At 36.7% G+C, this 11,734-nt stretch overlaps 1 protein-coding gene across 2 annotated transcripts; it reads left to right on the plus strand.

Moving 5' to 3' along the window:
- The first annotated feature begins 3,155 nt into the window (after window positions 1-3,155).
- On the plus strand, window positions 3,156-11,498 carry LOC117117715 (peptide chain release factor 1-like, mitochondrial). 2 transcript variants are annotated; one of them, XM_033262109.1, is made up of 7 exons: window positions 3,156-3,313; window positions 3,932-4,606; window positions 5,581-5,660; window positions 7,234-7,417; window positions 8,075-8,238; window positions 8,810-8,927; window positions 9,414-11,498. In XM_033262109.1, exons 2-7 carry the CDS (start codon window positions 4,003-4,005, stop codon window positions 9,767-9,769), a joined length of 1,506 nt encoding a protein of 501 aa, XP_033118000.1. In that variant the 5' UTR covers window positions 3,156-3,313; window positions 3,932-4,002; the 3' UTR covers window positions 9,770-11,498. The 2 variants fall into 2 exon arrangements, with proteins under 2 accessions (XP_033118000.1, XP_033118001.1); XM_033262110.1 differs by lacking the exon at window positions 3,156-3,313 and adding an exon at window positions 3,429-3,589.
- The last annotated feature ends 236 nt before the right edge of the window (window positions 11,499-11,734 follow it).

An 11,734-nucleotide genomic window follows, 5' to 3' on the forward strand; every position in this document is an offset into this window, starting at 1 on the left:
TCCACCATCTTATAGGCAGACCCAATAAGCACTTGCAAACGGCGCCCCGATAATATAGACACGCATATTCGGTATACGATACAGACACAATGTAGGCATGCACTTATTTAATTGTTGTTTAGCTTTAGTGTAGATTAAATTTGCATTTTTAGGAATTCACTTGCGTTAATCACGCAGCGACGACCTCACCCACACCCACATACAAATTAACTAATAGTAGGCCTACAGTAGTGGTAGATAACTCAGTGTGTGGGCTGAAATATAGGTATACTTGACGCTACGATTCAAATTTCAGCAATAAAAGTTTTATACAGTACGGTACTGATAATAATGATGACGGCGATGATGAAAATTAGGATGAAGCTAACGATGGCGATAATTATGATGATGGTGAAGATTATAGGCCTAATGATAACGACGACTATGATGAAGATGATGATGGTGGTGGTGGTGATAAGGAGGATGACAATGATAATGACAACTTATGGTGACAGCCAGCAACGACTGAATTTAGCAACCCTAATTGAAGTGATGATGGTGACGGTGCCAAAAATGATGATAATAATGACGACGAAGATTGCCATGATGTCGATGGTGAAGATGGTGAAGATGATGATGATGATGGAGAGCGATGATCTTGACGATGGTGACGGCAGCAACAACGACTACAATTTGCACGTCTAATTGGAGTAGACTACTAGAGGCTCTTTACCATGGGATTGACTATCAAACAATATTAATTGATTGATTTGTTTACATAATAGGCCTATTAAAAAATGCAAATTTGTTGGCGTGTTAAAAAGAATTTCCCCACGAAAATTGAATACGTGACGAAACGATCAATGCAGAGTTCTCAAGATCTACTGAATTCGTAATTGCTACGGAAATGCTGCCTAAATTATGACGTATTACGGAAATAAAAAAGGCACTAAAGAAAATTATCATTAGTCCTCGACCCAGAAATATATGTTTACACATTGTCTAACGTCCAGGACAATGATTTTTCTGTCAGGACCTTTGCTTATACCATGGAGGATGGTTATACCACATATCCTATTAGAATCTGTGGTTATAAATTGCCCACGATTTGTCAGATTACTGATTATTGTAAAACCCAAGAAATTGACAAATAAATATTTATCCTGTCCAGTTTGTTTAGAATTCCATAGCTATTATACTGTACCTGCAATTTTGAGCAACCCATTACACTCTAAAGGCCAATTTAGGTGCTACGGAAATTTTGGAGACCGTACAGAAATGAATTTTAATATCTTGCGAAGTCTGTAGCGGCAATAATTCTACATACAGACAAGGAAGGAAATATTGGCTACCATTCAAGGAAAACAAGCAGGATACTTCTCAATTAATTACCGTACCTTTAGTTCTCCTAAAGGTTATAAAAATTACATTGAACCCTAGCTTAAAGGCTCTGGAGGTCCTACCTCATGTTTGACGACACACCCTGCCAGGGAGATTTCTCCCTGCTCTGGCCCTACAACCCACTCCCGACTTTGTGATAAAAAGTATACCAGTACACTTGATATCAGTCTGAGAGCTACAAAGTTGAGTAAACGTTTGTAAGGATTAAGTTAAATGATTTTTTATCTGCTCGACATTTGCGTTTATTATTTATAGGCCTATTTTAAACCACAAACACACAACTTGAGGATGGCAGTGATGATGATTATGTGATCTGTTGTTATAAATTTCGTAATTTTTTTTAATATGTTCTGTTGTGTTCCCTTTTTTAAAATTAGTTTTTTTTTTCTGTATTGCTGAAATGAATAAATAAGGCCTACAAAATTGAGAAAATACATCTCGTACGCATGTATATACGCTATTTTGATTATTTTCTGTTCTTTTCAATGCAATGTAAATGTAACATTACGTCATTTGGCAAATGTGTAGGCCTACTGTTTAAAGTTTATATAGAACCTACCTAACATCTTTTTTTGTGTAAAATAAAATGAAATGTGCAATATAAGTAGGCCTATTACTTTACAATAATATAGTAACACGCTCAACAATACAGGCGGCTTTAGGGGGTTTTGCCGAACACCCTTGACCAGTTTAGACTACTGTAGTGGTATTTTATTATAATTTTGTTTATTATAGGTCACTGAAATTGGACTAGAGGTAACCACCACACCTCCTCCCTCCCCATGGCGGCGATATGCCTACGGGAGTCAATTCAATTCGTCGGAGGAAAAAAAATAGTAGTAGGCCTACAGATGTAATAGTAGGTTTTAGAAAGTCGATTGAATACTGCAAGCTTTTGAAACGGTCATCCCTTTTGGGGAGGGGGTTCGCCCCCCCCCCCCTCTGCCACTTTCGAAAGATTTTGAGCGACGTCTGACCACGCCCATTGACCATGCCCATGAACTCTCGTAGGGGGATTCAGCCCCCCCCCCCGGTCGGGGAAATCAAAACATGAATGTCAGTTGTCCTTGAGAGTTTCACTAAATAGGCCTAGGCCTATTATCAATAACAAATCGGAAATTCCCTTCCTTTTGTTATACACAAGCGACAAATATAGGCACATATAGCACACTTTTACAACAAACAAAAAGTTACCTTTTAAATACAGAAACTCCGACTCACTGATCGAATTAGCTGTTAAATTAAATAATAAAATATAATTCTAAATTAATTTAGGCCTATGTTTTAAGTCGCAAAATATGATACAGTATTTTTTTGCGCGTCGTCGGGCGCAGAAACTCTATGAAGCATAATGTGTATCCTTCTGATTTCTGAGGAGTAAAGTTGAACTAGGCAATATAATAGACCTGATAAATATTAATACGGTAGTAATTTCATGATATTTTTTAAACCACAGAAGGCAGTAGATGGAATGTGCTCAGCATTTGCCTTCTTTCGATGAAGAAACTGTATGATGTTGGCCTACTTTTCGAACTTTTTAATATGAAATAGCTAGCCTAATAATATTTGTATCATTTATTACACTTCACCTAGCTAGAATTCTCTGTAGGCCTTTTACATCTAAAAGATTCCATTGACTTTTTACAACTGCAAATATCATGAAGTAATACACGCATAGGCCTATGCCTGTGTTTAGGTTATTGATATCTTTCCCTTATTATTACAAATCGATACAGCACGTATCGGTAATTACTTTTCAGATCGTGGGAGACCGCAATTATCTTATTTTGCACTGTTCCTTCAATTTTGGACGAATGTCGACCGCGATCGATCGTGTCCGCTTCGTGGTGTTCACAAGCTGAGGCATAACTGGGGGTATAACTAGGCCTAGGACAAGTTTGCTTGTATTTGTACAAACCTGAAGTACAATAAAGTATGTAGAGTATGATATTTTACAATAATATGATAACGATATTCGACTATCTAGTTTAAGCCCGTAGTTATATTAAAATTAAAGCTTGACCAGGCCTAGCAAGCTAGGCCTAGCCTAGAGTCAGACCTGGTACTGCAGGGGGATCGGCTCGGCCGCAGTCATTATTTTTACACGGTACGATCTGCTCATCAAACTATGGGTGTATATTCCAACGAGGCCTCGTCAAATACCTCGTGGTCAGAAGCAGTGTGTCCAGGCTACGTTGATCTTATGATGGTAGGAAAAAGTGGATGACATATCAAATACATGATCATAATGATTATTATTACCTCAATAATGATCTGGAGGCAATATTATATACTTATATAGGCCTACTAGGGGCCTATGTCTAAAATCACATTTTATTAAATATTTTATTATAAGTTTTAGACAGTGGCTAGGAATATGGTACCATCCATACGCTATCCATACGCTATCTCGGTATATGGTGAGTGTCCCTAGCTGTTGCCAATCCATCCTTATTATATTCATGTGGATGTATATTATCATAATTGTATATTTATACTGTTAACTTAAACCAGATTAACATAATTATTCATTCACCAAATGTCATTTCAGATCAGAGAGAGATTGAAGAAAACCTTCATTCCATACTTTGAGGAGTAAATCAAGTGAACATATTGAATACCATGTATAGCTGCTTGGGGACGATGCTGAAATGTTGTGTTTTGCACCAGTTATGCCAAAATTCCAAGTCATCAGCACTTGCATCTATTTGTAACTCCCATAGCAGAAACATACTCACAAAATACTGTCATCATACTACTAGAAAGTTTCATCTTGAAATGCTGATACAAGATACTGAATGTTCAAAGCCACAATTTCCATTTACTTGTAGGCCTAGTGTTAAATTACCAGCTTGTAGTGTACATGTCACACAGCAGGCTAGCAACCAATTTTGTGCAACTTTTCCTGCCATGCTGTGGACGAGTAGTAGACCTTTACTAAACCATCTGACACGTAAACATTGCATTGTAAGACACTTAAGCTCATCGCATGCCACGTCAGAAGAAGATCCACTTTCCCCATCGAGTCACCAGTTCCAGTTTTATTTAGAAGAATTATTACAAGAGTTTGACGAAATCTCATCTAGGTTGGGTTTGGGTATTGGTGATGATATGCAACAGAAGAAGATTGTGAAGAGGAGACAAGAATTGGGACCAGTAGTTGAAAAGATTAATGAAATACATGAGAAGAAAGAAGAATTAAATGAAGTTAAATTATTGCTTAAAGGTGAAGTCAAATCTTTCAGGTAGATAATAATAATAATATAATAATAATTGTAGGGGCCTAAAACTGTATCATGATGTACTACTACTACTAACTAAATCCTTTCCGAGCCACTGGGGCTCATAGGGTTGAAGCTTATCCCCAGTTTCTGTAGTGTAAAGCGGATGAGAGTTGTACTCCCCCTGGACGGGACACTAGTCCGTCGCAGGTTAGTCCCAGCAGTTTGCTGGTACCCATTATTACAGCTGGGTGGACTGAAGCAATGTAGCTAAAGTGCCTTGCCCAAGTACACAAGCGAATCTGCACAGCGGAGACTCAAAACCCCGACCTTACGATTGAAAGCCCAAGCCTCAACCGCTGCGCCAAACTGACGTATCATGATCAGCTGACTGCAAATCATTTAACTCCTCTTCGTGCTCATTTTGCAGGTTTAGAATGGTGTTTGATATACGCACATAACACCAACTAATCCGTTCTGTGTACTGTCAAATAACTCGTCAAATAAATCATGTATTGCAATAATATAATAGTGAGGTCAAAGTAAAATGAATGTGGTTATTAAATTGTGTTTCCTCACAAATTCAACACGCCTAACTAAATTCTATATTCAAAACAATGGGTTACATTATAATAAAATAATTACAACAATGCACTTTCAAATATAAATTTGAAACCTGTAACTGCACACAAGATTATATACCAAACATCAAAGTGCGAGGTTTCCTAAACGTACTACCATATCGGAATGTGATGAAATGTAAGTATTTTCTTAAGATTCTTTACCTATTATACAGGGTGCTTCAGTGCTAACGGAAAAGGCAAAATAGGCACTAACAATAATAATGATGATAAATTTTATATTAATAATAATAATAATAATAATATTAATAATAATAAGTAATGATAAATGACAATGACAATGTTTTTTCTGACAAACACGTACCCTAATTTATAATCTGGTGCCTTTTTTGTTTCAGATAATGATGCTGAAATGAAACGCTTAGCAGAACTAGAAAAAGAGAAGTGTCTGGATGCCTTAGAACTATTAGAAGATGAGGTTTGTATTTGATTACTAAGTATCAGATCTATACATTTACAAGGGTCCTGGCAAATTTACAAGGGCGTGTACCTAGTGTTACAAAGTGTTTTAACGTTACAAATTTAATTATGGATCATGTCATTAATTTCAAGAAGTTGAATCCAAAATAGCATTGAAAAATTGCTTGACTTAGTTAAAATTTGAATCGTTAATTAATGGGAAACACAACAATTTGTCATGTAAAATAAGATTGACTTAGAAATTAATTGAGTTAGGTGTCATTCACAATTATTAACGTTTCCACAAGTGTACAAACTACTCTTTTTCGGTACCCCCTCCTTCCCCTCTGAAAGTGTTGATTTTGCAAAACGATTCTTAATTTTTTTGTACTTGGTTGCTTAAAAATTAATATTATATCCACGGTTACATTATAATTTTACCATTATTTTACATATTGCATGTTATTTTGAATCAGAATTTTTATGCGTATATACAGTAAGAGTGTAAAAATTTGTCTACCCCCTCCCCACTAGTGTACTGTTTGTATACTTGTGAAAATGTTGGGCAAAATCAACTTAGGCAAGTTTAACTGTATTTTTGCTCTTGGTATTTATCAAAGATAGTACTCACACCTGAACTTGGCATGAAGTCCCAACTAGCTCATGCTGAATAAGTAACAACTCTCAGAGTGCTGCCTCTATATGTTTGTTAGGTCCGCCCAAGGCGCAGACCCCAGAGCCTTGCTGCTGTTCTTGTTCTTGTTACCAAAACTTTCAAAGTGTCAAGCGTCGCCAGTTTTGAACGGACGTGCAGGAAATTTTGTACACATAAACTAGGTGATTTCCAACAAACGTTCATCGCCGTTTTTTTAAGTTGGACCCCAGGGTTCGTACCTGAACTTTGCATGAAGTCCCAAATAGCTCATGCTGAATAAGTAACAACTCTGAGAGTGCTACCTCTATATATTTGTTAGGTCCGCGCAAGACGCAGACCCCAGAGCCTTACTGCTGTTCTTGTCCTTGTTACCAAAACTTTCAAAGCGTCCAGTGTCGCCAGTTTTGAACGGACGTGCAGGAAATTTTGTACACATTAACTAGAGGTGATTTCCAACAAATGTTCATCATCGTTTTTTTAAGTTGGACCCCAGGGTTCCCCCTACACCTACAAAACAAAACAGGGGTTTCAGCAAGGACTGTACGTTACTGCCATTACCACTAATAGGGCACGTCACATGGATGGCACGGTTGGTTAAGGATGTGTCCTAAAGAACTTAAGGTTGTGAATTTGAATCGCGTCTTGGTATTCAATTTTATTTTTTTCAGTTTATTAAGATAATATAATTTTGTACAAATGAACATTCTAAATAATTTGTTTTGTACAAATAAACATTCTAATTATTCAAAAATGTATATCTAATTAGCTCTTCTAAATAACCCAATATAATAACTTGTACCGTATTTAAGCGTGGAGGAATGCGTAGGCCAGTGAGCGGTCGCTCTTGTTATTATTGTTTAGACTAACACACTCCCAACTACTTTTATCAGATAATATCTTTAAATTTTTCTCTTTTTTTTTCATCTGTGAATCATAGCTACTGTCTATCTTGAAACCAACTACTGAAATCGATGACAATGATGTCGTTGTTGAGCTGACAGCAGGTGTTGGAGGACAAGAAGCCATGCTGTTCACAACCGATATATTTGATATGTACCAGAACTATGCAAAATACAAAAGGTGGAAGTTCACAGAGTTGGTGTACAACACAAGCGATTTGGGTAAGCTGTCAAAACATAATTAAACACAATAAAATTGGTAATTAAAATTGACATCATCAGGAAAGGTATTGAGTTTCACTTGGCTGAACTGGTCCAATTAACATTCTTTTTCCCTAAGGACCACTTAATTTCTTAGTTGCTGCTGCTTTATGGTCTGTCAACAAGGGCTGGGTGGGACCATTACACTGGGGAACAGTGGGTGCAGGGGGGCACAGTGGCGTATCTACAGGTGCGGGGGTGCATGTCCTCGCAAAGAACAACCCTCCTCCCCATAGTTATATTGTTATTTGTTAATATTGTCCAATCATGGTAGATATTGTGGATTTTATTTAAATTTGTGATTGGTAAGTTCAGTCCAGTTGATGAGGTCAGTTGCAGAACCAGGATGTAGAGGAGGTCTCCAGATCGACATTTTAAAGAGGAGGGTCCAGACTACCTTAGCCCCGCCTCGGTTGTGGCTGAGGTACGAAAATTGTGTCTTAATTTTCTTTTGCCCCAAGTTTTTTAAATTTTGATTTTCAAAAATTTAGAGGGGGAGGTGGCCTAAACTGGCTGTCCCTCCCCAACTTTCCCTTCTCTGGGAATCAAGCTGTAGCTCAATCTGTATATTTTCAACAATTATTAACATTTTCAATTGATTTACTTTTTACACATTAGGTGGTGTGAGGCATGCCACTATGAGCATGCAAGGCCCAGATGTGTACAAACTTATGAAGTATGAGGGCGGTGTTCATCGTGTGCAGCGTATCCCAAAAACGGAAAAAGCTGGACGGGTGCACACAAGTACAATGACCGTAGCAGTGTTACCACAGCCTAAAGAGGTTTGTCAAAAACTTATGGATGCTCAAAACAACTTTCAATTGAAGAATTCAACATTGCATTTTATCAATGAAAGGGTTAATTCAGTTCCATATATGTGGCAAAGACAGGTCAAACCAGTCACTCGTTGCAAAAATCAATTTTTAGTTATTAATACAGGGTTAAAGATGTAAATGAGTGCTATAAAATAGTAAAAAAAACATTTAAATCCGATATTTCCTTATGAAGTTACAAGCGTTTAAAAAACAATATCTGAGAAATCAACCTTCAAAGTTCATGGTTTTGGGCATTTCTCAGGCAGAAACCATCAACAAATTTAAAAAAGTTGTTGTTTTAACATTGAAAATGGGGAAAATAACAGCATACCATGATGTATAGATATATAAAGGTTAGTTTAGTCCAATGAAATAGATTTTTAAAAATGTTGATATTTCAGCATGTTTTAGCCATTATCTCTGAAACACGATTTGCAATGAGTGACTGGTTTGACTTTTCTTTGCCACACATTCAATATATAATTTTATATATTATATATTGATAGTACAGTATATAAATATGTATTTTTAATTACAGATTGATCTTCAGCTTGATCCAAAAGATCTTCGGATTGAAACCAAGAAGGCGAGTGGCGCAGGAGGGCAGCATGTTAATACTACTGATAGTGCTGTTAGAATTCTACACATTCCAACAGGTACACCACCTAACCTTCGACATACAATGTAATGAGTAATGATATAATAATACTTTCTGTTGAGCATCACTAGCTGCCTCATGATCTGTCTATGTTCGCATGTGTGTTTATGTTGTGCATTTTAATGACTGAGGTAATGAGTATGGCCTAGTTTCCAACACCTTTTTGTAATTTACTAGGTCTACTTGTATATCTTCTTAGTTTCAATCTTTTGTTCATCCAAAAATAAAATTGGAAGTTTGAATTGAATCTACTCCCAGCAATTTACACAGTAATACATATCATTTTCCATATCAAATCCTTCCTGCAATGGTCATCAATTTGCACTGACTTAAGGAACTATATTTAAATACCAAATATATAGGGAGAGGTGGCTTTCTATGGTCAATATGCTTAACAAAATGAATCAAAGCCTATATTTTCAACCCTGAACCTGTGATTGTTCAGTATCTTTGAAATTCACCAAAAATTGTTTTACATTGATAGGAATTTCTGCAGAAAGCCAGCAAGAGAGGTCGCAGCACAAGAACCGCCACATAGCTATGACAATGCTCCACGCACGTATCTACAAAAAGCAATTGGAAGAACAGAACTCACAGGAGAGAATGTTACGGAGCCAACAGGTTGGGACATCAGGGCGGTCAGAGAAGATACGTACGTACAATTTCAACCAAGACCGTGTAACTGATCATAGAATATCAATGAATACTTTTGACGTTGAAGGATTCCTTGGTGGTGGTGAACTCCTAGATGACTTAATTTCAAAACTTTGCTATCAAGACGATATGGATACGTTACGAAATACGATTGAGAAAGTATTCAGAGACCATCATGAAACATAACGCAATTATTTGTCTATTAGTTACACCACCAGGCAGCTGGGTATTTGTCACATTAGAATTTGATAAAATGATGAGGAGAGTCCGAAGGCTCCCACGAGTCACGGGAGTTTCCCAGAAATGAGCACAGTGTCTCGCACTCCTGCGAGCAAGCAAATCGCCCTTCTAAAATCTAACCAATGTTCTGCAATTCATGTTTGCATGTTTTTACTACAGTGCTGTATTTTAAATTGTTTCCATAAAATTAGCAGACCATTGGGGGATACACATGCCCAGGCCTGGAAAAAAAATGTTTGTGCCTCCGACCAAGAAAATTGTCTCGATAAAATTCCTCCAGCATCAAATGTTATCTTTACACTATAGCCCAACAATTTATTTTTTTGAATTTTTTCCTCACAAAATTCCTCCAGGACATTCATGATGCCTCCGACTGCCAGTCGCGCACATTTTCCAATCCTGCACATGCTCGTAACTATGCAATAAAGATGTTGTCCATTAAAACTCATTAAACCAGATCTACCTGAAATGGCTTTTCCCAACTTGTGACCCCTGCTATTAATGTAAAACCCTTTTTTGGCACGATGACTGTTATAATTGTACCATAAGAGAGTTTCTCCATTAGGCGAGACTGTTTTTTACATTGTTTAGCGACCTTAGTTTTTCTTACTGTCAGAGGAGGGGGAAAAATATAATAAAATGTTTTCTTATTTAGCAAAATGGTTTTGCACAAAGCATCTAGATGGAGGAGAAAATAAAAATTCAATTTTATTGATGAATGTAAAGAGTGTAGTAATTGGATAAATAAAAAATGTATATTTTATTTGTTGATATTTCAAGGAGGCAGTGGACGCAATAAAAATAAACAAAATAAAATTTTAGTTTTGTTTATGGTGGCTGTTATGCTAACTGGCTCAAAATAACATTTAACTTTTATTCAAAATCATTATCGGTGGATTTGTGAAACAAGATATAAAAAACAACTCGCCTTAGATAACAATATGAAACAGCTCGCATCAGAAATGTACAAGTAAAGAAAATAAGGTACAGTACTTGCCTTTAATTCTTGTAATGATCCAAATTACGGCAGATAAAGTCTAAAGTAAAATAATTCTCAATAAATATACTTGTAAACTGGGAAGCTGGTAACAAAATAATGGTGGATTTTAAAAGCAGCCTACTCACATGTACAACTGAACTGCAACTGATTAAAACAAAGAACAACAACACACCTGTGTGGGCCAGCAACTGAATGCAAATGAAATACACTGAATAACAATTGAATTGAGAACTTCTAGAACTCATAAAACTGCAATGATAGGCACCTTTTCCCATTTAAAGCTACATTTACACTAGACACGATTATGACACAATAGAGATGCGCGCAGTGTTGAAGAATACAAACTATGTGATATGTCGTCGTGTCGTAATCGTGTCTAATGTGAATATAGCTTAATAGTAATAATTATTAAAGAGCCTCTGTTAATTGTTGATGAGACAAGGTAAAAGTTATGCAGTATTACCCACCTCAGCCCCACAGTGGATTAGACAGGTGTGTACAATTTGAATGAACACACTTAGGTATGGGTGTAGACTGTGAGGGGGTGGGGGAACTGAAACCACCTTATGCCCCTGCTTGGTGGCCAGAAATGGTACTGTTAGATCATGCTTTTATCATATTCATATTTGTCATCTTACAAACATGTTTGATATCAATAAATAATGAAGTAAAGTAGTTGTGTTTCAGTCATTTCATTTAAGCTGCAACTATAACACATCGGCGGTGTATAAATCTGCTACTGGATACATAATGATGCTGCCCTACCCAATCAAGAAATTCTTGCATGCAGACATTTTAAGAGCTCATTTCCATCTCACCTAGTTAGCAGCCTGGATTTTTCTTAAAATAACTCTACTGTAACCGAAGAATGTGTGAATTTACTAAATAATTGATTAAACATGTCATTTTCA

This window comes from Anneissia japonica, unplaced genomic scaffold (genome assembly GCF_011630105.1).
Source record: "Anneissia japonica isolate Jap-2015-1 unplaced genomic scaffold, ASM1163010v1 scaffold234_len1672027_cov178, whole genome shotgun sequence".
Lineage (NCBI taxonomy): Eukaryota > Metazoa > Echinodermata > Crinoidea > Comatulida > Comatulidae > Anneissia > Anneissia japonica.

What these genes read in the sequence shown, in the direction of transcription:
- LOC117117715 (XM_033262109.1), top strand. Translation starts at nt 4,003, where the DNA reads ATGTATAGCTGCTTGGGGACGATGCTGAAATGTTGTGTTTTGCACCAG. An exon ending in TAGAACTATTAGAAGATGAG is followed by an intron (nt 5,661 to 7,233) that starts GTTTGTATTTGA and finishes TGTGAATCATAG; the next exon opens with CTACTGTCTATCTTGAAACC. An exon ending in AATTCTACACATTCCAACAG is followed by an intron (nt 8,928 to 9,413) that starts GTACACCACCTA and finishes TTACATTGATAG; the next exon opens with GAATTTCTGCAGAAAGCCAG.